Source organism: Protopterus annectens, chromosome 7.part1 (assembly GCF_019279795.1).
Source record: "Protopterus annectens isolate FY-2018-M chromosome 7.part1, PAN1.0, whole genome shotgun sequence".
NCBI lineage: Eukaryota > Metazoa > Chordata > Ceratodontiformes > Protopteridae > Protopterus > Protopterus annectens.
In genome coordinates, this window is record NC_056740.1 from 348250787 (window position 1) to 348278648 (window position 27862).

The 27862-nt window shown below is 43.3% G+C and overlaps 1 protein-coding gene across 1 annotated transcript in view; it reads right to left on the bottom strand.

Annotated features, from left to right (window-relative positions):
- Positions 1–2136: 2136 nt before the first annotated feature.
- Positions 2137–27862, bottom strand: part of LOC122807765 (ADP-ribosylation factor 4) — a 308752-nt gene continuing 283026 nt past the window's right edge. The window contains exon 6 of the mRNA XM_044078773.1: positions 2137–3026. Within this exon, the coding sequence (XP_043934708.1) occupies positions 2931–3026 (96 nt within the window). The 3' untranslated portion in view covers positions 2137–2930. The remainder of the gene's footprint in view (positions 3027–27862) is intronic.

Consider the following 27862-nt stretch of genomic DNA (forward strand, 5'->3'; position numbering starts at 1 on the left):
CGAGATGTGGGAAGTTGGGGCTGGTGCAGGGAATTACTGGAGTAGGAGGAGCTCGAGACTTAAAGCAACAGTCTTTTGGAATGGCCGGTTCAGATCTGATGTCAGATCCTAAGACCCTATCATGAGGATTAATGAAATGGACATCATCAGATTAAGTACGTAAAAGAACAGCTATAATGGGAAGTGTATCTATAATGCATGCACACAATAATGGAAAGTGTTACTGTGATCTTTGTTTCATTATTAATTTACTTATGATAATGTTACAAATTAGCAAAGTTATGAATAAATGTAGCTTGAAAATACTGCTGTAGAGACTGAATTTTGCACTGCTAGAATTCCACTGTTTTTTCAGATCATTCCATTTTGTCTCATCTAATTTTGTGGGACTCCTCCTTTTTGTTTAGTCAGAGCAGCTCACTTCTGGATAACGACGAATATTTTGAGTTGGACTACATTTTCACCAAATATCTTGCTGTAAAAGCTGGCCTCTGATGACACTCTGCTAGCAGTACTCTGTGAAGAGTGAATTGAAGGAAAGCTAGACAGGTGAAGCAGATATTTCAAACCAAGAAATCAATGGACAGGACAAAGTTTGGTCCAACTGCTGATGAAGGAGCTTACTTTGACACCAGTGACCCAAATTCAATTAGCAGCCTAGGTGCCAAATGGCCAGATGACAGTGAGAAGACCAAGTGGTCAGATACAGCTTTAATAACTCTAGTAAGGCTCAAGATTGCTACACACCTGATTCTCCAGCTGGGGTTGGAGGTTACAGCAAACAGGCAAAAATGAGGAAGTGTCAATAACGCATTCTTCCTGAAGACATTGTGCTAGGAAGATAGGTAGGCAATTTTTTTTTCATAAAAAAATGACAAGGTTTGAAGATCTCTACTGGAAAGCTAGCAGAGATGGGACGAGAAGGGAGAGAAGATGTGATCAAAATTTAAAAACACTTCCAGGTGACAATATTCTGCAGTAAATGGTGTATCTTGGTTACATAAAACAAGGAAACTATCCACTACCTGAATGTTAACACTGTACTCACCAAAACTGGTAATGAGAACACAGCTGGCCAGAAGGAAGTAGTAGTGCTTGAACATTCCTAAAATAAGATACAATTCAGTGCCTGCTCAACTACAGTGGAAAGGTAATGTAATCTGAACAGCTACAACAGTGCAAAGAACTAACTGGATTAGGGAAAAGGTGTACTGGGTGTGTTTGGAGCTGTCACTAGGGGAGTAACTATAGACAATGTACTGTCAGCAGTAAACTTGTACCTACGTAGGAAAATGTCAGAAATGCACATTACAACAGCTAACAAATCTGCGTCTTTTGAAAGCTTCAAAATGAATAAAGTTAAGGTGGAATTGTCAATAAAATAGTTGCATGAAGCAAAAAAACACACACATAATAGTAAAGGAAGTTTGCTGATGTAGAACTACTCGAGGGTCATTAAATATACCAAATCTTGAATGGTTGGCATAACAAAATGGAAACTTGTTCAACTCTTTCCAAGAGCATGTGGAGGATTAGGCATCAGCACTGGTAGCAATACCACTGCTGTGTCAGCAACCTGGTGCTGCTGCAATGTAGAGAACACGGAGCTTGAGTGATGCGTTACCGCAGAATTAGGTAGGGATGCTTCCATGCATTTTCGCCTCTCTGATATTAGACCAACATGTCAGCGGGAGTAGAGCTACAAAAAGAAGCTAACCCAGCCTACATGAGTTACACTGGTGGCTCAAGTCCACTCCTGCATAATTTGCTTCACCAGGATGGGGAAAGCCGGTGATCCCAGAACAGTGACAGAATATGAAATTTAGGTCACACTGGATTAGAAAACAAAACACTGTATGGAGTAGGGGGTAATGCTGCTGCTGAACAAGCAAAACCAACCAGCAGAAGTGACCCATAAGAAAAAAATAGGAAATGGATACAAGATGATGTTAGTTTAGTTAAGTTTTCTTAAATAGACTTAAGACCTTATTTTCAGAAAACTTATGCATCAAAGTACATGTTTGTTGTTGTCAATAACCATCCTACGAAGTTCATGCATATTGAAAAGATAACTGTTACTGGGTACAACATATCCAGAAGGTTAAAAGAAAAATGTTCATAATGAAGAAATTGAAAAACTATTATTTTCAGTTTTATTAAGAATCATAATGCCAAGCTGGTCTGTAAAGACATTACTTTACCATCTTCTTTATGAAACCTTTCCATAAGGAATAAAATAAGAATGAATTATAACACAATGGATGATAAAAGTCTGATACCAAAAGGTAGCATGCAACAAGGATAATATAAAACATTCTGATGGAGTGGAAAATAATAAATTTTAACAAATTCTGGTTCCACAAGACAAACATTTACAATGCCAACCGGGGATGACAAAACGGAAATGAGGATCAGTGCAAGATAAAGAATAGTGTTTTACAATACATGCTTCTGGCCAGCACATACAATGCATGAAGTTTCTGTTTTTAAGCTAAAACACTGCAATAATGCATCAATTAGCTTTACAGCAGAATTGTGGCATGACAGACATTACTGTTGATTTGTCCATACAGAAAGGGAATGTTAAAACACTGCCAAACATAGTTTATCTGGGTACTATAATAAAACGTATTTATTACAATAAACCAGTCCAGGCATTTTTAATACAGAGGAAATTGGGAGAATGTACACATTACAATAACCATTTCATTAGCCTAACCATATTGCTATAAATGCAACAGGTAACCTAGTTTACAAATGCTGGCAGCAAAGGAAGGTAACGTTCAGTAACTTGCTGGAAGGAATCCCAGTTCCAGATGCACAGTAATCCAGATGCAAACTATTTTCCCTTTTACAACTCCAAGAGACCAATTCTATCAAACAAGTCAAGTCCTTGGTTTAATAAAATGTGAACTTTTCTTTAACTTTGCTTAGTCACTTCCTGAACCTGCCAGTTGGTTTGACAACCAATCAAGTCCTTCGTATAGGCCTGTTCCTTGTGTTGCACAAGTAGCTTGAACATACCACTGTTACAATAAAAAAAAAAAAAAAAAAGTTTCAGTGAAGAGCAAACATTTAACAATAGCAGTATTACAAGCTGAAATGTCTTGACAAGTATGCAGTGTTCTAGGTATAATGCTTAAATATGTAGGTATACTAAAATGAAATAGTTGAAAACAGTGAATGAACCCTACAAGAAAAAAAAATGGAGCAATTTCATATTTTAATTAAATAAAACGGACTCCTGTTAGACACAGCAAAAAAAGATTCTGAAAATAAATGGGAGAAACAGGGAGGATAAGCCAAAAGCTAACTCATTAACAGTGCTATCACATGCATTTCCAGCAATCCACAAAAGTATGTTACAGTTCTTTTCTCCTTCCAGTTTTTTAACACACTAATATTATTCATATTCAACAGTCCCAAAAATACAAAGCAGTTTATGAAGTTTAAGTAGGACATCTAAAGCTTTCCTCCTGTTATGCCTTCTAGTTCCCTTCTTCCGAGATACCCTACTCCACTTGGCCAAAATGAGCCTGCCAAATATTAGTGTTAAATTTAGTACCTTGAAGTGCTTGCAGACAATACACAGTTAAACTGTGAAGTTTCCCAGTCTCACCATCTCCCATTATTGATCTCCCCAAGGAAATTTAAAGTATTTTACTAGTAACTCTAGCTTGTCCTGAGGAAGGACGACTTTCTAGTTGCTAGAATCCAAGAGGACCCCCAAGAATGTCACTTGTTTGGAAGGCTAAATGAATGAAATCCCCAAGGTTTGGCAGCAGTTTGCTGTGAAATGCAGAGCCCTCTCTACCCTCTTCTTCCAGAGACAGAGTCTGAATCCATGCAATATATGTGTGTGTTAATTCTGCTATGAGCAACTGCTAAAGCTAGGCACTTTGAAAACAATCAGGAATAAGTAGTCAAAACAAGATAAACTGATAATGAGAGCCCCTTGCTTCAGACATGAGAGAGTATCTGTGCCCCGTGTGGACAGGAATGCGCAAGTAGGTATCTTTTAGGTTCAGGGTGTCAGAGCTAAAAGACATGGGAGTCAATAGGTTTGCAATGTCTGCATTTTTATTCTGGAACCTTTAAAAATGTGTTCAACCTGGAGAGGTTGAAGAGTGGCTAGGGGTTGTGTAAAGGGCTGAGGTGGGGATAAGCTTGTAACAGTCATGACTGCTCCCCTTTAAGGGGCATGGCTCAGACAGCTCCATGGCTTGTCTCTCCCTCACAGAGTCTCCTTGACACTTCTTTTCATAGTGTCATTTTATTTTTCACCTACCCACTCTTGCCTTGTCCATAACAGTAGGGCTCAGACTGGATAGGGACGTGGAAGGGTAGTAGTTCTCATCATATCTCTGCACCAGGAAATAAAGCTTATTTATGGACTTCCCCTTTCTTCCAATCTCCTGAATACTGTTGCAGTAGGCTGTCAAAGAGCAGCACCTTATCAAGTGAGGTGAGCCTTCACATCTTCTGGCAGGGGTTGAAACCTCAGCCAGACTCATCTCCTTATTACAGACCCTGTGGCAGCTGCCCTGGATGCTGCATCCAAATAATCATATCCACAGATGATGCAATATTTTGCTACCCGATTGAGTCATACTTCTCAACTTCTTAGCTTAAGAATGAGGGACAGCCAAAAACTAATAGTGGAGAAAGGCTGAAATTAAGGACACATTTTAAATATTGGTTTTATATACTTAACGTTTCTAGAGCAACAGACTTTGCATGGGCATGCATTATCTGAAGGATACAAGTCAAACTCAAACACCTGTCATTATTTAGTGACTGCAATCCTAAACAATTTGCTAGAAAACTATGCATTTTACAACAGGTCAAAAATTACGCAAATTGAAGGGCACTCTGAAATGAGGGAGAGCTGAGAGGTATTGTTTGGGTGGCTTCTAGAAGTCAGGTCTCCATGACACCCTTCCCCATCTTTTCCACTAATCTTAAGACAACCAGCCTGGAACTTGGTTATATGTGTGTCTGACAATCATTGTATAGATCCGGGTATCAGTTGTGTATAATTTCCCTGAAAAGTTATCAAAGACTTTGCTCTCCTGATCACTATGAAGTGTATTAGGAGCTCAAACAAATGTCAACCCCCTTTTCAGTGCCCAAAGACACCACTGCCATATTAGTTGTAGAATTTTATACAAGCAATTGTGGGATGCCTAGACCTTATAAATCCATCAGCCTTTTTTCAGGATAGGGGCTGTGAGTATGACTCCTATGATTCAGCCAGGAAGGTATCCTCTAAAGCTCCAAGAATGCTACAGGATTTGAGGTATTTAAGAGGAGGTGGAGAGAGCAGAATGTCTAGCCCTCATATCTCTTTGTAAAATGGAGTACTTCAAATGGGAGTACAAAGGGTACCCTCAAATGAGAATTCCTTTGTGAGAAATGCAATGGACATGGTATCTTCAGTGCCTATCTCTTACCCAAAGAAGACATTTGGGACGCGTAAGCCAAGTCTTCTTCCCAAGAATCTGAACAGTCTGAATCCTTCAATGGGGAAGGGTACCCCAAACACTGACAGCTGATCCAAAGCTGGCCACAGATTGTGTAAAACGTATAAGAAACCGTATGCTGTGGAGAGTAGTCCCTGAGGGAAAGCCTTGGTGGTAGCAGGGTTGTGAGCTTGCCCACTACTTGAGGTCCAGGCAAATTTAGGAAATTTAACAGGTCAGAGTGCCCTGTGCTTAAAGCTTTGGACTCTTAACTGAGGTTGCCACTTGAAGTCCAAATTCCAAGCACTGAACAATCCAAGTATTGGATGCAGATGCCTGGAAAAGGAAGTCTGAGCCAACTGGTCTTTACAGGCCATTAGGAGAGTAGGCTGAGTAGTCTGTGCCTTGGTCTTTAAGCATGGTGGCTTCCAAAGGGACAATGTCAGTAGCCTCAGACAGCCAAGTAGGATAGGAGCTGTAAAGGTGCTTCAATGGACCACTCACCCTTGAGCTAAATCAAGATGGTGGGGGCTAAAGTCACATCACCAGTGTCTCAAGTCTTTTGGACTAAAATGCTTCTTCCTGGGAGGGACAACCATGACTGAAAACACACAAGTGGGTAGTGTAGGTGTGGCTCAGGTGAAAGTATCAGGTCTCTTCTTATCTAGGAAGTCTTGAACGGAATGTTTCCTTTTCCTAAAAGTCTTTGGACTAATGCCCAGGCAGATGGTGCAATGCGGGCTGGTCATGCTAAGGTGTTAACCAAATGCACTGACTATAGCAATCTGTGTATGAGATCCGTCTACTGTATGCACATTTGTTGTGCTTTTTTGAGTGCACACAGCCCCCCCACACAAACTGATCTTTGACCCCCCCCAAATACAACATGATGCAATACAATGAAAAAGAGGAAATGAAAGATTTTCCCTAGAGGGTACTTATCTACATTAGTTCAAGAGCAGGTCAAAAATCACCATATTACAGACACAAGAGGCTCCTGATGTGACTCACTGCTATATACTGGACACATGCTGCTGTCTCAGAGAGATGCCTACCCAATGTGGAAGGGGCACAATAATAAGCTCTAAGTCAGGATGGACACTGGACTTCAGCAGAAGTCCCAGTAGTCAATATACTGCAACAATGACACGCACTACGGATATCACTACTGCCTGTAGACTGGCAACGGCTCCAAACGTTTCCACAGCTAAGGTAGACCCTCTCTGATCCATTACTCTGTGGATGCTGGCCATGCTGAAACCAGAGCTGGGAGAATATGCATGGAGTAATCTCAAATTATACACCAACAGCTGTGAAAGTTTTTACCTTTAGGTTAAACTTCCAGTTTTTCTTTAACTGCAGGTCCAAACACAGAACCATCAAGTATGGTTTTAAGAATGTTCAACTCACTATCCCTGGCAAAGTCTGGAAGACAGGAGTAGTAGTAGTAGTGCAGAGCTGCACCCATGCCTGTTGCAAGGGCTGCAGACTTGTGGGTTAAATGCATAGTGATGCAGACAGTTGACATGGCTTCCATCTGAAACCAAAATTTAAAAGTCAGGTTTTCTTCTGGCAACCCTAGTAGCAAATGAGCCATCTTATCCTCCAAGCTCTCTCTGAAGACGTACTATATATGAGAAAGTAATTCGGGGGTTGCAAAGTTAAAAGGGAAGGACAGGTAAACTCACTTGTTAAACATGTCCACTGTCTGGGACTTCTTGCTGATGAACAGACAGCAGAACTCTATATGAAAACTTCCCAAACAAAAAGAACTTGGTAAAAGAAAAAATGAGCAGGATCCAGAAAAACAAAAACACTATTTATTAATGTGAGCGCTTTCATTACAGAAAATGCTCCAACTTCTTCAGACGTCTGAAGAAGTTGGAGCATTTTCTCTAACGAAAGTGCTCACATTAATAAATAGTGTTTTTGTGTTCCTTTAGCCTACTCGTTTTTTCTTTTGCAGAACTCTGTATGGTTAACGCCATTTTAGAAGCTGCCACTACAACGGTGTCAGGTCTGGCCATCTCTACCCAACATATCCAGTCTTTCAAAGGCAAAATGATGCCTGTCTGGCCTCTTCTGTACAGGTGCTACAACATCAGGGTTCTCCAATGCTGTCCTAATCAGCTTGAGCATTTTGCTGACTGGGGGGAACTGCCCAGGGACTAGGCTGGAGAACAGAAGGACTCATCAGGGTGTCTTAAGAACAAGCAGAAGAGCCAGTGGGTTATCCCGCTTCTTTTTGACCCATCACTCTAAAGCCTTCCTGAATATGGGGCCATCTAAGGGGAATGGTGAAAAATTGATACCCTCATCTTCAAAGTCTGGCTCTTGAGATTCCTAAGGGGGATCCAATTGCCTCCTCTTAAACTTATGCTTCCCAGGGTGCTTTGGAAGAGAAGAGTCCACAGAAAATCAGTAAGACTGCACTGACACAGGTGCATGCTGGGTACCCTGTGGAGAAGTCTACTTAATGTGGGGACAAAGTTAGTCTTTCACACAATACTGGGTGATGTGGCGGAGCTTCTCAATGGTCTCCTTTGGCAATAAGCTTAGTAGAAACCTATGACCTTTGCATTTGGTCACAGACAAAGGGGGAGACAGACCAAACTTCCAATTAAATTAAAGCAGAGCCCAAAATATGTGCAGGCATGGAAGGTAACAAATGCAGCAGAAATTATAATGTAAGCACTGTGGTCAAAGAACCATGTGATCCACTTGGTCAGCAATTAGCCTCAAGTGCCCAACGTTAAAATCAATCAAGGGCAAAATCAAGAACCAAAAGGATCAGCTTTGACTGACTCAGAAAATACTGCACTGAGTGTCAAAGGAGAGGGCTCAAACAAGCAGGGGGTTGACAAAGGCACTGGACCCTGAAGTCTGGAAAGCTGACCCTCTACACATCTAAGAGGACTCCAAGGAAAATGGATTTTGGCGAATAGGTTGCACTCCCATGTCAGGGCTGGGGACGTGCTTAATGCCACTGGCATCAACATCAAAATGTTCAGTACTAGTGGTAAGGTTAACAGCAAAGGCTCTGACCCTGCGGGATGCAGCCAAAAACTGGGATCACAGCAAAGGTCAACACTGGTAAGGACATCAACACTGCTGACCACATGATGGCATTTGTCTTCACCAGACCAACAAGTGAACTTTGTAAGCAAAAATTGGAAGGAAGAAAAAGCTTAAAAATGAAGGACCTCTCCCACCACAGTACTACAGAATGGTATGGGTTTGAGATGTCACTCAAATTTTGTACCATTTTCTGATGATCCATTTCTACAGAAAACACTTCTTTGAAATCTGAAGGATTTGTTGAAGAGAGCTTGGAGGGAATAAAGAACTCCCTTACCTCAACACTGGCTAGAGATGATAGCTTTTTTGGACTTGTCCAACTTTAGTTTTCTTGCTTAGGCCTCTCTATCCCTGTCTTGTGGCTTTGCAGCCTTTGGCTTGACACTTGAGCCTAAGGTTCACCTTGAAATGGAAGCCAAGGTTGTAGCTCGTTACTATAGTAGAGTCTAGTTTGTACTTTCCCAGCAGTTGTTTACTTTGTTCTTTCTGTAATCAGTGTGAAAGAAGCAAACACTTCACATTTTCCTTAAAATGTTCATCTAAAACAAAAGATACACAGTAACTCTCTGCTCTTGATGTATTTTTGCATCCAAGGTTTGTTAAACCTTGCTTTCCATAATCTTTATTACCAAACCACTGTAACCGTATGAAAAACTACTGTAGAAGTTGCACATTAAGCCAAGAACATGCAGCAAAAATCCATGTGCGCACACACTCCTAGAGAGAGAAAAGCCAGCAAGACTAAGAATACCAATAAAACAGAACTGTGTGTAAAACAATGGAAAAAAAACAGATCAAGATCCATGTCTGTCCACATCAAAAACACACACCTGTCAACAAAAGCTTCAACTCCCCTCCCTTCTCTTAGAAGGCATCATACCTCTCTTTTCATACCTCTCTTTGCATAATCAAACTGTCTAAAAGATTCAAGATATCAATCTCGATGTGGCTAGATGCAAAAACCATTGCTATAGCCATTAAAGGCCTCAGATACAGATGCAGAGGGGTACAATATTTAACAGAAGGAAGAAGGCGAAAGGGTATGTTAAGTGGGTAGGCACCCATCATGATGATCTAAGGTTTTGGTAAGTAAATACCTTTCACATTACATGATCCAATCTGTTAACTTCAAAATCAGGATGGGGTCATCAACTAAACAGCTAAACACTGCAGGAAGAAATCATGACAGAATACAAGGAGGAAGGTGACTGACATTACAGCTGGAGCACAAATGTCAGCTGAAAAATGTTTGAAAAAGGCTAAGGAAGTAGTTACGGTTCTTCTAGAATAAGCCCATGGCTTACTCAGTAAACAGACAGATGGACAGAGTGATTTCAGATATCCGTTGGCTTTCATGTATCAAAGGAGATGAAGGTGAAGATATTTACTATAAGCTCCATCTGTAGAATTGCAGATGTCTGTGAACAATAAAATAAAATTAAAATAAAACTAGTAAAGGACTGGTTAGGTTTAGGTCTGAGACTACTTGTGGTATAAGGGTGGGATTGGCTCACAGTGAAAACCTTTGTGCAAGATCAGAAACAGAAGGTGAAAAAAGAGGGTTTGCAGCACTGAGACCCTTCTGGCTAATGTTAATGCCACTAAAAACAAGACCTAAGACAAATGCTTCAGCTCTTCTGTAGTCAATGGTTTGAAAAGAGGATATATTTCTCCAAGATAAAAATGAGGTCCCACAGAGGAACAGGGCCCTCAAAAACTGGTCTCAGTAAGAAAGTGCCCAAGAAAAATACCTTGCAATCATTCAAGAATGCAAACATACTAGATTAAATCTCTGATGAAACCTAGAAACAACTGCAAAGCATACACTGAGTGGAAGAGGTAGAACCTTTATCAAATGTGTAAGAAAAACTGATGAATAGTTGGAACTGAGCCATGACAGGATCCCCATCCTAATTAAATGGCTCACAGAGAACATTTTGTCCATTTACTCTCTCTCTACCAGAAGCTTTTATCTTGTTGTCAGAATCTGGATCACTAGTCAAGTTTATATGATCCCAGATTCTCAAAGGGACTGGAAAAATTATGTGGTTAGCTTGAACAAATGGAGATCTAGATGAAGCTTGATGAACTGATGGTTAAAGATAAGATCAAGTCTGTTTCTCTTAAAAGCCTGCACCTTGTTTTACTTCTTATATAACAAACTGTTCTTTCTTACTAATACATAAAGCAGTCTGTCAAATTCACAGCCTCTAGTTCTATTCTTCAGCTTAGTAATATAACCATCAACAAGCTCTGGAGGACACATCCTTGTAAAGAACAAATGAACAAAACCGAAAGTGAGTAAGATCACTATAACTACTGAACTTTTTCTCTTAACTGCTGTTTTGTTTTCTCATCTTCAAGAAAATCGATAGTTAAATGCTGTTAAGTGCAAGCAAACATATAGCACAACATGCCTTTTCAAGCTTCTCAGCTAGTCCACTTCCAATGAGGGATCAACAGAATTTCTTGATCCTAAGCTTTCAGTTTTCTGCAGTTTACTTGGAGTCAAAGGAGTCCTACGGCTTGGGGGGATTTTCCATTTTAAATTTATTCTTCGGAAATTCTACACAAATACTTGAAAGCAAACTACTTCTTGCAGTTTTCTGTTAAGTTTCCCTGAAGCGGGAGGATTTCAGGTGGTAGCATTTGGGGCATTTTTCCACCATAAAATGCACTTCTGTACTTCCAAATCCAAATTCTTGAAACCAATGTATTTTTTCACCCATGAAATATAGCCCTCTACTTCTGGCACCATATCTGGATTATGGAAAAACAATATACAGGAAGTATGAATGTGTGTAACCTCCATGACATCTTTAATCAGACTAAACACTCTGAGACGCTGCTACTTGTCAAGAGTTCATAAGCAAAGAGATATGTTCCTCATCTTACAAAAGCCTTCTACTAGGCCTGATGAGAAAAAAGATTAAATATTCTGCTATACTCGCATGAAGTTGATTGGTTACCAATGATGGAAAAATTTGCTAGTAGTAAAACAGTTTACTTCTGCTGCTTCATGCAACCATAGTTGCTGCAATGAGTTTACAATAAGAATTGCTTGAAAAAGACATTTAAAAAGAGGAGGGCAAAGTCTTCGTGCTTCCAGAGAAAGCAGATTTGACATCACGTCTAAAGCAAGTAAACCTCAGCACAAAGCATGTCACTGTACAAACCATACCTGTGATACACAGGATAATTCAGTTTCAGCACTAGGGAAAGCATGGTCATCTGAAAAGCGTTAATTTCTAGTGATGCATCTTCTTCCAAATGAAAGCACTTCTTCCAAATGAAAGCACTTAGTATGACACTACTATTAATGGCTGAATAAAGATATTTTCACTTCTTTATACGCAATGCAATTATATCACAAGGCTGTCCAATGCAGACTTGACACAGAGCCCAAACTTCTGCTGACAAGAATTGATAATGCAAGCTTCTTGTAACACAGTCCTCAGACTTGTTACAGGTGACAGAAGCAAGCTTATCCGATTTGTGACATGCATCAATGATAACTAATCTCAGCTTTACTCAGCCCTCATTACGCCAATCAATAAAAATAATGCCCTCTTTAGCGTGCATCTGTCTAAACACATGCGACAACTGGATCACCCACAGATACACATTACCTAAAGGATACAAGGCCTAAACAACATATCCTACATGGATTGACTCAAAGCTCTGTCACTATATTTGGTATCCTACAGACTGCTAGATGTGATTGGTGTCTGGTATGCAAGGCATCCTCTGATCCAATACTGATGGATTTACTGCACATCAGCAAGTCAAGGGGCATCAGAAATATGCAGTCTAGGGATACAAACCTCTTCTGCATCAACAGATTAGAGGGACAGGTATATTTTGCAGAGGATACCACTGCTCTGGAAAGGACACAATCTACATAAAAACAATGTTCATCCCTGTCAATATTCAAGTGCAATTTGGATCCATAGATGGGAAAGAAAACATTTACCTCAGAACTTTCCCCTGTACTGCTAATGGACAGAGTCATTGCCTAAATGCTTTATCCCATGCATGAGTCCCCTCAAATTATCTACAGTATGATCAGTTATTCTCAGTGGGGTAATGACAGGAAATGCCAAACTAACTAAATGGAATAGCTTAGTTTGAGCACAAAAAGGGAAACTGGCTAGGTTTAAAAAGGCCTACAAAGGCAGCTAGCCTAGTACTAATCTATAAACCTATAAGAGAACTCATGTAAGCCAAATTGATTAAGCAGATTTTCTAGTCAGGAACATAACAGCAACTGCCGCACTACTTCAAAAAAAAAAAAAGTAGGCAGCCAACCCTTGTCTCCTAAAGCTGTTAGTCATAAGATCTGGTGACTAAAGTAACAGCCTTCAGGACTTGTCTTTTTTGCAAACATTTTCTTTTGTGGAGTGTCCTTCTGTTAGCAGAGAAACCATATATTTCACTTTATGCAGAGCAGTAAAATCCTGAAAACAAAACTATTAACCTTGCAATTTCTCTTCCCTTACTAGTAAAGCACATACCTGTAGATATTAATCCTCACCTTTTTTTCAACTATGGCCTCTCAACTCAGTCATTCCCTTGATTTGTCTGCTCTCTTCACACCCATTAGCCCTGCTACACTGACTTTACTAATTAGCACCTTCTCTACTAGTCAAACCCATCTATCTGCTGACTCTTCCTAACTCTAGCCTTACTTCCACCTTCATTCTGCACTTTATAAGATATGTCTACTGCACAGCTCAATTATTGATTGTAACTGTATGCAAATGCAGTAATGTTAATCTTTTATTACTCTTCCTTATAAAATATCATACATATATTTTATGTCATTTTATTCAATGTGAATCAACACAACAGTAGTAATGTTAATCCTTTATTACTATCCTCTTTCAAATACTGTACGTATAAGGTGGTCATATTTTATGCACTGTGATCCAATGCAGTTGTTGTAATTTTCTTATATGTCTGTAGTCTTCATTTGTAAATACATATGGAGCTTTTCTCCCCAGGTCTCCACTGAAAATGGGCTACGTCCCAGTTGGACTTTCCCAGTAAACAAATGTTAAATAAATAAAAATATATGCACTTTCCACAATGATAGATATGTTGTCTGCTTCCATCCTTCCTCAACTGATGAGTCTCTGATCCGGCCTCAGATCAGACTTAGTCTGCTTTTTTCAGACCTTAGAATGGCTCAGGCTCGTCCTCCTACCCATAAGCTGTTCCTGTCCCCAACATTACCTCAGACTGCATTTGCTCCAGCATCTTGAATAAAAAAAAAATACATTACATAAAAGAAGTTATGTATTCACCATAACATTCCATCTGTGTTGTCTATCTTCATTTATCCTTGACCTTAGGGTACTCTGTTCCAATCCTCTGAACCGGCTCAGCCATTATACAGCTCACGCCAGCCAATAACTCTCGAGCTAAGACTCTACACCCACAATACCTCTTTCCATATTACCTCATATCGATTTTGCAGCCACCCAGAATGACAGAGAAATTTACAATAAACAGAAGAAGCCAACGTCAAATTTGATAAAGTTACCAGGACAAGTATCCAATCCTCCAGGAAGTCAACAGGAGGGGGAAGGAGGGTGGGGTGTCAAGGATAAATGAAGATCGACAACACAGATAGAATGTAATGTTGAGTACATAACTTCTTTATCTGATTGTCAATCTTCATTTATCCTTGACCTTAGGGACAGAGCCCCCACTTTACGTCCTGGGTGGCCTTCTGGAAGGATATTCCAGAGAACCACAGAGCCAAAGGATGCTCTTCCCCTGGAGACCAGATCCAATTTGTAACGAATCATAAAGGTATGTGGAGTAGCCCATGATGCTGCTTTACATATTTCATCTATGGCAGCCTTGGAATGGAAAACAGCTGACGTGGCTACTGATCTTGTGGAATGCGCTCTCACAGATACAGGTAACTTGAGATTCTTGTTATATATGAAAGTAACAGTCTCTTAGCCATTTTCACAAGGTAACTTTTGAAACAGATTTTCCCAGAGTTGGACCGGAAAAAGATGCAAGCAACTGGTCCAATTTCCTAGATTCTTTAGCTCTGCTGAGGTAGAGACTTAATTGTCTGTAAACATCCAGCAAATGTAAGCAATATTCACCTTTGCTGGAAAAACTGGGAATGAAAACGGGCAAGTCAACAGTTTAATTAATATTGGATTCTGAGACCATCTTGGGAAGAAATGATGGGTTGGGGTTGTTAGTGAAACTCTGCCCTTATGAAAAACCGAATATGGGGGTTTTGAACATAATGCTTGACTCTCAAATTCTTCTGGCAGAGGTAATAGCTATCAGAAAAACAGTTTTCCATGAGAGAAATTTTAAGTGACATCTCGCTGCTGGTTCAAAGGGAGGGGGAACATCAAAGACTGCAAAACCAAGGTCAGCTCCCAAGGGGCTAAAGGGTCTTTAAACAGAGATTTTAATCGCAAAACTCTTTTAATCTCTGGAAAATTACTGAATGGTCTTCGAAGCCATTATGGAAATTAGAAATGGCGGCTAATTGGACATGAACTGTGGAAGAAGAAGTTCTTTGATCAAAACATATGGCTAAAAATTCCAAAACTTTCTCAACTGGTGCAGAGAATGGGTTAAAATCATTATCACATACCCAAATCGAAAATCTCTTCCACTTGCTAAGGGCTGGGTAGATGGTCTATGGGAAGCCAGTAGAATTTGTTGAACTGGGGAAGGTAAATTATTCTGCCTGGCGACTAGTGGAATTGGAGGAACTAGGCTCTAAAAAGCTTGAGGTTTTGAAAGGTGGGGTGCACATTTCCTTATGGGTGAGACAACAGGTCTGGAACTGGGTCCAGAATCCATGGATGGTGAATTAGGTGAGGCCATAGGAAGGGGAACCAAACTTAACCAAACTTGTCAAGAACAGAAGAGTGCAAGGAGGATCACTTTGCTTCTCAGCCTGCTGGCTTTCTTCAAAAAGAAAACAATAAAATAACGAACCAATACCAATAAACACCAAAGACCACAGTTTAATTCCACGCTTTCATCTTCTGACCTCTTCAGAACAAAGTCAAGAAGAAGTTAAAAGACAAAAGCGTGGAATTAAATTGTGTTATGCTAAAGTTGTGGTCGAAGCATTTTTATTTTTTTTTATTTTTGAGCCTTATTGTGCCATTGGGGATAATACTAGTGGTCTTTCTTCAAAAAGAAGGGGAATGACAGGGAAGGGGGAAAGGCATAGAGTAGACCTGATGGCCAATCGAGAACAGCGTCTCTTGGGGACTCCTCCAGAAGGGGGGATTAGGGAAAAGTAGCTGCTGCGTTTGATGTTCATTGGTGATGCAAAGAGGTCGCAGCAGGGCTGCCCCCAGTGACGTAAAATCTCCTGTCACTCTTGGATTGAGAGACCACTTGTGAGGCAGGAAAATGCATTTGCTCAGTTTGTCCTCCATTAGGTTTGAGCTCCACATGATGTGCATTGCTATTAGAAAGCAGTTAGTGGATATTGCCCATTGCCACACTCTGAGTGCTTCCCGACATAGGGGATAAAGACTTTGTTCCACCCTGCTTGCTGATGTACCAGACTACAGACATGCCTGATTTAACTGCAATTGTTCCTAGAGGGAGGACAGACTGAAAGGCTTGCAACACTAAGAGCACTGCCCTCAATTCCAGGACACTGATATGCAGGTTGGCCTCTAACAGGGACCAAGTGCCTTGGACTGTTCTTCCTAGAGAATGCCCCCCAGCCCTTCTGGGAGGCATCCGTGGTCACTATGGCCTTGGGTTGAGGGGCAATGAAGGGATGGCCCAAAAGAATTTCCTCAGATTCCATCCACCAGGATAAGTCCTTTTTGCAGCAACTGGTGATAAGAATTGGGTATGTCATTGGATGGGTTAGGATGGACCATTGGGATGTTGGAAGCCATTGCAGCAGCCCCATGTGGAATCAAGCTAGTGGCACCAAGGTAATGGTCGCCACCATGGACCCTACAGCTTAGAGGACTAGAAGTGCAGCAGCCTTGCCTTTTTAGAGAATGGCTTGTACTTGGGATTCTATCTTCTATAGCCTGTGAATAGGAAGGGCAGGTACACAAGAGATGGTATTCAGATGAGCTCCTATGAACTCTAGACCTTGAGTGGGACTTGGCTGAGATTTTGATAATGCCCAGACGAGCAAACAGGTGCAGAATGAAGTCTGTTGCTTGAAGCAGTAGATGTCTGGTGGGAGCAGTGATGAGCCAGTTGTCTAGATAAGGAAATGCCTGTAAACCTTGCCAGTCTCAAGTGAGCTGCGACTGCTGCCAGACATTTGGGGAACACCTTGGGGGCTGTGGTGAGACTAAAGGGTAGCACTTTGAAGTGAAAATGACCATCTACTAGTTGAAAGTGGAGGAACCTTCAGGAACGTTTATCCAGTTTTATGTGGTAATACATGTCTTTAAGGTCTATGTTGCACAGCCAATTGTTTTCCTCTAGAAAGGGAAGTATAGACTAAACCATGACCACCTGGAATTTCGCTTGCTGAATGAATTTGTTCAGAAGCATGAGATCTAAAATTGGTCTCAAGTCCCATGTATTTTGGCACCAAAAAGAATCTGGAGTAAAATCCGGATCTTTCTTGGATGACTTTTCTAGCAACTTTTGTATCATTACGGCTGCTTGCTCCCTCTGACTGGGTGGAACACTGGGGAGTCTTCTGTTTGATCTCTGAAAAAGAGTGAAGGGAATACGGTAACCTACGGCAATAATCCTCTGCACCCAAGCATCTGAAGTTATTTGTCACAAGGCTGCTGAGTGCAGTGAAAATCTTCCCCCCCGACTGCTTCCAGAGGCAAACAATTCCTGTACCCCTGATTTTTCTGGCCACCTCTGCCTCAGGGTCGGTGTCTTCCATTAGAGCTCCCTCCTCTGTTCCGAGGGGAGCCTCCACCAAGTGTGCCCTGAAAAGGCCCCTGAGATTTTCTGAACTACATCTTGCTGCTCCTCCGATTCCTACAGCTGGGAAGCAGAAAAAGGTATGCCCACCGCAGATAGGGTTTTTCCAGTTTTCTCAAACCTGGCTAGAATTTCTTTGACTTTGGGGCCAAATAAAGATCATCTGTCAAAAGAAGCACTGACGAAGGAAGATAAATGGCTCCACAAACTCACACAAGCACCTCCAGGAGTGTCTTATGGCAACGCCTGAACCAGATGACCTGGACACCCCTTCAGCTGCATGTGCAATGAGCCTCATGGACGAGTTGGAAATAGACTCTAGAGTGGCTAGCTGGGTGGTCACTTTGTCCTGGACCTCTTCAGACACAGCTCCTGCTATGGTATCTGACAGCTTTTTAATTGGGTCCCTCTGGACCCTAGTGAAATATGCCAAAAAACTCAAAAGGTCAATGAAGTGTATAACTGCTTTCCGAATTTGTCTATTGCCCTGGACTCCTGTTGGGAGGGTAAACAGAGGAACTCTCCTCAGCTACTTCCTTTTTGGTGGCCGCCATCACCAAGATGGCATCTACTGCTAACCCTTATGCCCAGTGCTGGTGGTCCTCAAGAGCAGATGTATTGTCATGTCTCCAGGGAACTGGTTCTATAGAATCAGGAGCCTTCCAAGCCCACTGTGCAACCAATTTAATGAGACAGTCAGCAGAAGGGGTCACCCAAGAAGTAGATGGGTGAGCACTGAAGGCTTGCAAGTACACTGACTCCTCAGAGTTAGGTTCTTTGGGCTTTGTTACCCCTCTGAGGATCTCTAGGATGTCTTTGAAAGAGATGTCTTCCGAGGGTGACCAGGGGGAAGCCTCCCCATCATCAAAGTCAGTCTTCCATGACAGATTCCTCAGGAGAATCCAACTGTTACCTCTTACACTTTCTTCCAGGGAGGCCCCTCAGTGGGAATCTGAGAGGCCCCACAGTGGGAATTTCTGAAAAGGACTTTGAAGACGAGGGATTTTGCAGCTCAGGGCAAGGAGTCTGGGAATAACACTACTACACAACACAACACAAGGGGGTCCAGCTGACAGCCTGCAGAGCCCAATGTCCTCACTATTGCCTGGAAGGCAGGGCCCCCTGAAGAGGGATGGGAGCCCACAACAAAGAAAGACAACCTCAGAACAGAGGTCACACCCCGCTCAAACAGACCTACCTCAGAAGCAGGAGCCGAGGAAGAGTTCACAGCTGCAGAGTTTCCCCGAGTTAAGGGCAACTCTAAATAAAAGATTGAGGCTGATTCTTAACCCTCAGACCAGACAGTAGAGCCACGGCCTCAGGAGTTCGCCAGTTCTGAAGGAACCGAAGTCAGAGCACATCCTGGAACTGAAAGGCAAAAGGCTGTCTGCACCAGAGTAGCTGGAACCAGAGGGATTGGAGTGGGAAGCTCTAAATGGTCCGAAGAAGTTAGAGGAGGAAGATTTGGAGAAGTCCTGGGAAAAAAACACCCCAACTCCAGAGGGAAAAGGAGTCCCGGAGGAGACAGACTCCTGGCTAGTAGGAATGGATCCACCAACCTCACATCTACTTCAGTGAGACTCCTGGAGGAACGGACAGATAACCCAGAAGGGGATTCTGGCCTTTCTAGGAAAGGACTGGGAAGCTGCCCCACAAAGGGGTCAATAGAGGCTGAATACCTTGTCCTGGGTGTAAATATCAATTCTGATTTTGGCACTGATGGAGTTTACAATGCCTGCTGTGGTGCAGCAGGAGAGGTCGGCATCAACTGGGAAACTGAAGTAGTCGGTACAGACGAGACCGGCACTGAGGTTTGTGGTGCCGAAGTGGACAGTGCATATTAATTTATTCCTTTGTTCAACCAAAGCTCTTTATTTAGCTGTGAGAGAAAAATAGAAGTTATGTTCTTACCATAACGTTCCATGTTAGTTGTCTTCTTCTCGCCTTCTTTCTTGCTGGATGGGTTCGGAGCCGACCTCCGCTCCGACTCGGCCACTCTAAAGCTTGAGAGTTGGTTCCACCGGCTCGAGGCCCCCCTTATATCCCACAATGCTAGGCGTGAATTACCTCAGATCTCGTTTGTGAGCTAGGCCCAGCTAATAATACAACCAGGAAAAACTGGAAAAGAGTCCACCTCTATAAACAAAGGGAAAGAGAAAGGGTGACCTAAGCCTGATCTAGGAAAATATGCACAGCAGAGCATATACCTATCGCAAAGAGGTGGTAGAAAGAGAGGTCACAATCAAACTCCTCTAGGTCTGTCCAGGCCAGGGGGAAGGAGGGTGGGACGCAAGAAAGAAGGCGAGAAGAAGACAACTAACATGGAACGTTATGGTAAGAACATAACTTCTATATGTTAAGTTGTCTATCTCGCCTTCATTCTTGCTGGATGGGACCGCGTCCCTAGCACCTTGTCCCGGGTGGCCTAATGGAACAGACTCTTGAGAACAGTGGAATCAAAGTTAGCTCTATGCCTAGAAGCTAAATCCAACTTATAATGTGAAATTAAAGTGTGAGGAGTAGCCCAAGTAGCCGCTGCACAAATGGTGTCAATAGGCAGTCTGTCTTGGAAGGCTATAGAAGTAGCCAAAGCTCTGGTGGAATGGGCTTTAGGTTTGTTAGGCAGCTTTTGGTGTCTTATTTCATAGACAATGGAAATCAGAGATGTTAGCCATCTAGATAGTGATACCTTTGAAACTGAAAGTCCCTTTCTGCCTTCTGCATAAGAGACAAACAGCTGGTCAGATTTTCTGAATTGTTTGGTTCTATCCAAATAGTATCTTAACTGACGATGAACATCTAGCCAATGCAATTTTTGTTCAGACCTATTAGAATAATCTGGAAAAAACACAGGGAGGTCAATGCTTTGATTTAGGTTAGACGCCGAGGCTATTTTAGGTAAAAAGGACGGGTTGGTTCGTAAGGATACCCTGTCCTTATGGAACAACAGATAAGGAGGTCGACAGCTGAGTGCATGAAGTTCTGAAACTCTTCTAGCTGAAGTAATAGCTACCAGAAAGAGAGTCTTCCATGATAGCAATTTTAAAGAACAGGAAGCTGCAGGTTCGAAAGGGGGGAGAATCAAAGAACTGAGAACTAAATTTAGGTCCCAAGGAGGAGGAGGATTTCTTATAGGAGGTCTGAGTAGAAAAACTCCTTCAAAAAGGCTTTGCAAAGCTTGTGGGACATTATGGCAGACTCTGAAATGCCCACATGAAAGTTAGAAATAGCTGCCAATTGAACTTTAAGAGTAGAAGGAGATGAACCTGCATGGAAGAGTTCAGCTAGAAAATCAAGGACTATTTGGATGGAAGCAGTGAAAGGATCTATGTCCCTTCCTTGAGCCCAATAGGCAAACGTTTCCACTTACTCAGATAAATCTTCAGTGGAAGATTTATGGGAAGCTATCAAAATATCTCGAACAGAGTGAGATATTTGAGGAAGCCTGGCTAAGGTTGGAATTGGTGGAACCAAGCAGTGAGGTTGAGAGAGGGGAGGGCGATGAAACTGACCCGACTGATGGATCAAAAGATCGGGAACTAGGTGCAGATGCCAAGGTTGCACCAACAGAAATTGATGTAGAAAGGGGAACCAAACCTGTCGAGTCCAGTAAGGAGCAATGAGGATCAAGGAGGCCTTCTGAGCGATAGCTTTCTGTATCACTTGAGAGATTAGTGGGAAGGAGGAAATGCATACAGAAGTCCCGGGCCAAACTTGGACTAGAGCGCCTCTGCTGGGCTGGCCTGGTAACGGGAATAGGGTGAAATAATGTCTGCACTTGCTGTTTTGGGGAGTAGCAAAAAGGTCGCAGCAAGGCTGACCCCACTTGAGAAAAATTTCTCTCACAACAGAGTCTTTCAGAGACCACTCGTGAGGCATGAGGATAGCTCTGCTCAACTTGTCCGCGATTTGATTGGATTTCCCGGGGATGTGCATTGCTATCAGAAACCGCTGAGAAGAAATCGCCCATTGCCACAGTCTGAGTGCTTCGACATAGGGGATAGGACCTGGTTCCGCCTTGTTTGTTGACATACCACACTACAGACATATTGTCCGTCTGGATTGCTATCGTTCCCAAGGGAAGAGAGTCTTGAAGGGCTTGCAACGCTAAAAGCACTGCTCTCATCTCTACAACATTTATGTGCAAGTGGCATTCGTCTGGTTGCCATGTGCCCTGGACAGTTCTGCCCTGATAATGCCCCCCCCACCCGATCAGGGAGGCGTCCGTTGTCAGAGTAGCAACGGAGGAAGGAACAAAGGGTCTTCCCAAGAAGAGCTGAGGGGAAGACATCCACCACAGAAGATGATTCCTGCATGTTTGCGTAATCATAATGGTTTGGGACATCGGAAGTTGCTGGTATGACCATTGTGTGAAGAGCATCCATTGAAGGATTCTCATGTGGAATCTGGCTAATGGAAGCAGAGGTATGGCAGCCGCCATTATCCCCAATACTTTCAGAACTAACCTGGCTTTGACTCTGTTGCTGCTGAAGAGGAGCGAGACCAGTTTGTGTATGTCTGTTATTCTCTGATCTGTTAGTCTCGCAGACATGTTGACTGTGTCTAGATTTGCGCCTATGAAGGTAATAGTACGACAAGGTGACAAAACAGACTTTTCGCAATTTATTGAAATGCCTAAGTTTTGACAAATGCGAAAGGTGTAGTCCCTGGCCATTAGAAGAAGATGCTTGGTGGGAGCTGTGAGGAGCCAGTCGTCCAAATATGAAAACACCTGGAATCCTTGACGTCTCAGGTGAGAAGCTACCACTGCCATGCATTTGGTAAACACCCGGGGGGCAGTGGTGAGACCAAAGGGCAGGGCCCTGAATTGAAAATGACTGGTTCCCAGCCTGAAGCGGAGGAATCTTCTGGAGCGTCTGTTCATTTTTATGTGATAGTACGCATCCTGAAGGTCTATAGAGCACATCCAGTTTTCCTTTCCCAATAGGGGAAGGATGGACTGTAGTGTGACCATCCGAAATCTTGTTTTCTTGACCGACTTGTTCAAGATACTGAGATCCAAAATTGGTCTCCAGTCCCCTGTTTTCTTTGGAACTAAAAAGAACCTGGAGTAGATTCCGGATCCTTGCTGGTCTGCTGGAACTGGCTGAATTGCTCTCTTTGCAAGCAGCTTTGAAATTTCCAAAGCTGCAAGATCCCTTTGAGCGGTGGAACATCTGGAAGGGATTTTTTGATTGGTTTGGAATGCGAAGAAGGGAATGGAATAGCCTTCGAAATGATGGACTGTACCCACTTGTCTTGAGTTAGGGATAGCCAGGCTTCTGGGTACAGTGACAATCTTCCCGACTGCCTCGAAGGTGGACAGTCGGGCAACACCTCAGGGATGCTGAAAGGGCTCATCGGAAAAGGTTTCTCGATTGCCCTGGTTCTGGACCCCCTGCTTCTGGGGCGACGTCTACCATTACTGTTCCTCCCTCTGCCTCTGGAGGGAACCGACTCTGTCGTCAGGCAAATTCCCTTGAGATTGTTTTGGAACCACATTTTCCCACTTTTCTGGCCTTTGGGGTAAGGTCTAGAAGGAGTAGAAAAACGGACTCCGACGGCAGATAGAGTTTTGCCATCCGTCTCGCACCTCGTCAAGGTTTCTTTCACTTGAGGACCAAAGAGAGATGATTCATCAAACGGGGAATTAGTGAAAGACGTTTTAAAGGGGTCCGCAAAATTGCATAGTCGCATCCAGGCATGCCGGCGTAAGGCGACACCTGTCCCTGGCTCTACTCGCTCCATCAGCCGCATATGAAAGGAGGCGCATGGAGGAGTTAGCTATCGAATTCAGGGTAGTCAGCTGGGTGTTCATTTTGTCCTGAAAATCTGCAGCTGTAGGATCCTTCAACTTCTCACGCGCTTCCTTGATCAAGTCTCTCTGGAGACGGGTGAAATGGCATAGGTAGTTCAGCGAACGCATTGCAAAGGTCGCTGACGAAAACATCCGCTTCCCATACCTGTCCATAGACCAAGATTCTTTGTTAGGGGGATGAACAGGCACTGAAGGATCAGCTAGTTCCTTCTTGGTGGCAGCAGCTACCACCATAGCATCCACAGTAACACCTTTGGTCAGAAATTGTTTGTCAGTTGGTGCTGTTATAAATTTAGAAGGTCTCCTGGGGGTAGGGTCCACTGAGTCAGGAGCTGTCCAGGCTTTCTTTGCCACCACCTGCATGAGGGGATCAAAGGGGGCACCCAGGAGGTGGAAGGGCGAGAGCCAACGCCTCAAGATACACAGATTCATCCTCCGAAGGGTTAAGGGCTGGCCAATTTCCCCTCTGTTTCAGGATCTCTAGAATGTCCGCAAAGGAGACATCTTCAGAAGGGGAACGGGGAACCCTCGAATCCTCTAAATCTGTGTCAGAGGTGACAGACTCAGGTGAGTCTATGTGCTTCCTCTTACACTTTCTCTTCCTAGGGGCTCCCCTGCCAATTCAGGGAGGCCTCGAAGAGGATGAGATCCCCACAGGGGATTCTTGAGGAGCTGGCTCTCTGCGGTCTGGTATGAGGGAGTGAGTCGACATAACCTGAGGCACCAAAGAGGGGGGCGGACGGCAGACTGTGGAGTTGAACAAGGTTCCAACACTCCGCATGACCTAACGCACCCCTGTCAGGCAGAGCCAGAGGTCCCCGCTCCTAGAAGCTGAGAACCTCTCTCGGCACAGACAGAGATGGCTCCGAGGCCGATGTCGGAGCCGAACTCACCAGCGCCAAGCACCGAGGGAGAGGGGTCGGACAAGGGTCCGATGCCACTCACCCCTCGAGCCGACGAGGAAGTCCGGCCGAGATTGTTCAAAAGAAGAAATCGGAGCGACGGAGCCGAAGACAAATGTATCGGCTCCGGCTACCACAGTCTCGGTTCCGACGCCTCCGAGCTCAAAGGAGTCGGAGGAGGAATGTTTAGAGGAATAGGTTGAGGCATCGACTGATGAGTCGGGCTCTGAAGCATTTGGGCCAGTGCCTCGGACTTTAGAAGTCGACTCACTATCCTCTGGAGGTCATGATCCGAGAGCCTCGATGACCTGGAGGAGTGAGATCTATGGCTCGTTCAGACACCAAGGGAGACGCTGGAGCCGAATGAACGGAGCCAAGGGATGGTGACCTCGACCTCTTTCTAGATGTCGGCTCCGATGGTCTGATCGGAGCCGACCCAGGAATCTCCAATACCTCGGCTCCAGCCGGAGCAGAGGGAACCACAGAAACTGTAGTCAAAGACTCATCGGCTCCAGCCGGGGCCGATGTTGCAGTAAGCCTTAGGCCTCGACTCAGAAACTGGAGTCGAGGTCTTAGAAGCCTTGGAAGGTTTTCCCGATGAAGCAGTTAGGGAACCTTCAGACTTGAGCAAACCCCTTAGGATGAGTTTGTTCTTTCTTTCCTGCAGGACTCTGGGGCTGAAGCCATGGCATACAGCACAAGAGTCCTGCAGGTGTAAAGGTCCCAGGCAGTACACACAAGAAGTGTGACCGTCTGTCAGAGACATTTTCTGACAGCACGAGTCACACTTCTTGAAGCCTGAGACCTTTGAATCCTTGGACATTTTCAAGGAACCGAAGTGTAACCACCACACAAAACACACACCCCGATTACACTATCAGAAAAAGGTAAATTAAACTAAAGCTAAAGAAATTAGTTTATACAAAATAAATCCCTACAAAACACATACACACCATCTATTATGGATAGAGGGCCCGAAGGCCTAAGGAAAGAACTTATCAGCTCTTGTGGGAAAGGGGCTGGATAAGGGTAGAAAGGATAATATCCACTACACTATAGCTAAAGAATAAAAAGCTAAGCTAAAAAGGTTTAAATAGTTATAAAGACTGATCTAATACCACTGACCTGAGCCGGTAGAAAAAACAACACCTCGATCGCTGTAGCGGCAAACGAGATCTGAGGTAATTCACGCCTAGCATTGTGGGATATAAGGGGGGCCTCGAGCCGGTGGAACAAACTCTCGAGCTTTAGAGTGGCCGAGTCGGAGCCGAGGTCGGCTCCGAACCCATCCAGCAAGAATGAAGGCGAGATAGACAACTTAACATCTGCTGACGCATCTTGCGACAAAAGCAGCAAACGAGATCTGGGGTAATATAGAGATTGGTACTGTGGGTAGACTCTTGGCTCGAGAGGTTTGAGCGGGCACGAGCCGAGTAAAGGCAGTGCTGGTTCTGAGGAACAGAACAGAGTACCCTAAGGTCAAGGATAAATGAAGATTGACATCAGATTTATAACCATGCATAAGCTACCAGGTGAGAAAAAAAGAAAACAATTTGCCCTGGAGCTGCAAGTGTGTGTAATGCTGCACCAGTCACAGGCCAACAGTCACTCCAGAAGCCAAGGGAAGAAAACTTTTCAGGGGGTGGAAAAAGGGGAAGGAGGGAGGGAAGTTGAAGGATGGAAACAGCCACCGATCTTTTGTTATGTTAAGTACATTAACTTTCATATCTGATGTTTTTTCCATACATTCTTCAACTGATGAGACAGAGTCCCCAGCCAGCCACTTAATTCCACATGTGGTCTCATGAAAGGATGTTCCGAAAGCTGTCCAATTTCTGGAAAGCAAATCCAGTATGAAATGGGAAAGGATGGTATGAACATTTGACCAGCTAGCAGCAGCAAAATATCAACTGAAGCCCTAGAAAAGAAGGCTGAAGAAATGGATACAGATCTTGTTTATTGTGGTTTTGGTGGCCATGGTACAGTCAAGCCTTTTTGCTTCTGAAGTAAACCTGGGAAATAAAGTCAGTCAACCACCTAGCTAAGGTAATCTTTGACATGCTTTGACCCATCTTGGTCTTAGAACATGAAACAAACAACTCATCTGACTTCCTAAAAGTTTTGTTTCGATGAAAGTAGAAGCATAATTTTCTGCATACATTCAACAAATAGAGCATGTGCTCACCTTTAATTGAAAAACTTTGGAAAGAAGACGAAGATTAATACTCTAAGACTGTGGAGCTACTTTAGACAAAAAAGGAGGCTTGGTGCTTAAAGTAACCCTGTCATTGTGAAATATAAATTGTCAAGGGAATTTGCAAGAAAGAGCTTGATGCGCAGACACCCTTCTGTCTGAAGTAATGGCCACCAGGAAAGGGGTTTTTCAAGTCACAAATTTTAGGTCCACCTTGGCAGCAGGATCAAAAGGAACTTGGGTCAAGGCTTGCGGCAAACCAGTCAAGTTCCGAGGAGTACAATCTTTAAGTGGAGGCCTAAGAGAGGTACCTCTGAGGAAGGCTTTGCATAATTTAAGTGAGACTAATGGAGCATGATTTTCTCCCACATGGGCCACTAACTGAACCTTGACAGTAGAACTAGCTCAGTCAAGAAAAATGGAAGCAAGGAAGCAGAAAAAGGGCGTAGACTTCTGTGTGAAGCCCAGGTGGAAAAAAACGGTTCCATTTCCTAGTGGACGGTTTCTGCGAAGATGTAATATAGACCACTTGGCAGTAAAGCCTGCATTGGCTAACTATCACTGGAAGTGGAGAAACCACACATTTGGCTGTAGGGCTCAAATATCCAGATGAGGCATTCCAGATGGGTGAAACAGAAGGTCTTTATTTGGATCCAGCACCCAAGGGGGGTGGTGTATCAGATGAGGCCAGAGGAAGGGAAACCATACCTATCAAAGGTCAAGACAGTCATTTAGGATGACCTTGGTCTTCCACTGTAATGCTTTTTAAACATTTTGGGATAAGGGAAGTTTGTGTGAAGGCATATAGGAGAACAGAGGCCAACTGTGGATCAGAGTCTCTCAGGGACTCCCCCCATGTGGAGGCATCAGAGCAAAGAACCTGCTGCGTTTTAAATTGAGGGAAGAAGCAAAAACATCACAGCATGATTGGCCCCAACAAAGAAAGTTGTGCCACCACTGATGGGTTGAGAGACCACTCATGAGCATCAAAAAAAGATCTGCTCAACCTGTCCACTAGAATGTTGGCCTTTCCCGGAAAGTGCATTGCTATCAGAAAGCGGCTGGAAGATAGATTACTGCCCACTGCCACACTCTCATCGCTTCTCAACACAATGATTAGGAGCATGATTATTCTTTTTTGTTGATTTACTAAGACTACTGACAATGTCTGCCTGGATAGAAATTATCGCTAAAGGAAGGACTTCCTGAAAAGCCTACAAAGTTAGAGGACTGTCCTCATGTCTAAGACACTGAAGAAAAAATTGGCCTCTGATGGGGATTACATGTCTTGCACCATCTTTCCAGGTAATAACCCCCCCCCCTGGTTAGGAAGCATCCATAGTCACTGTGGCTTTGGGAGAGAAAAAAAATAAAAGGACAACTGGTAAGAAGTCACATGTCTAGATATGGAAACAAATAAACCCATGCAGCCACAGATAAGCTGCAACCACTAGCATACATTTAGTGAACATCTGGGGGTCTGTGG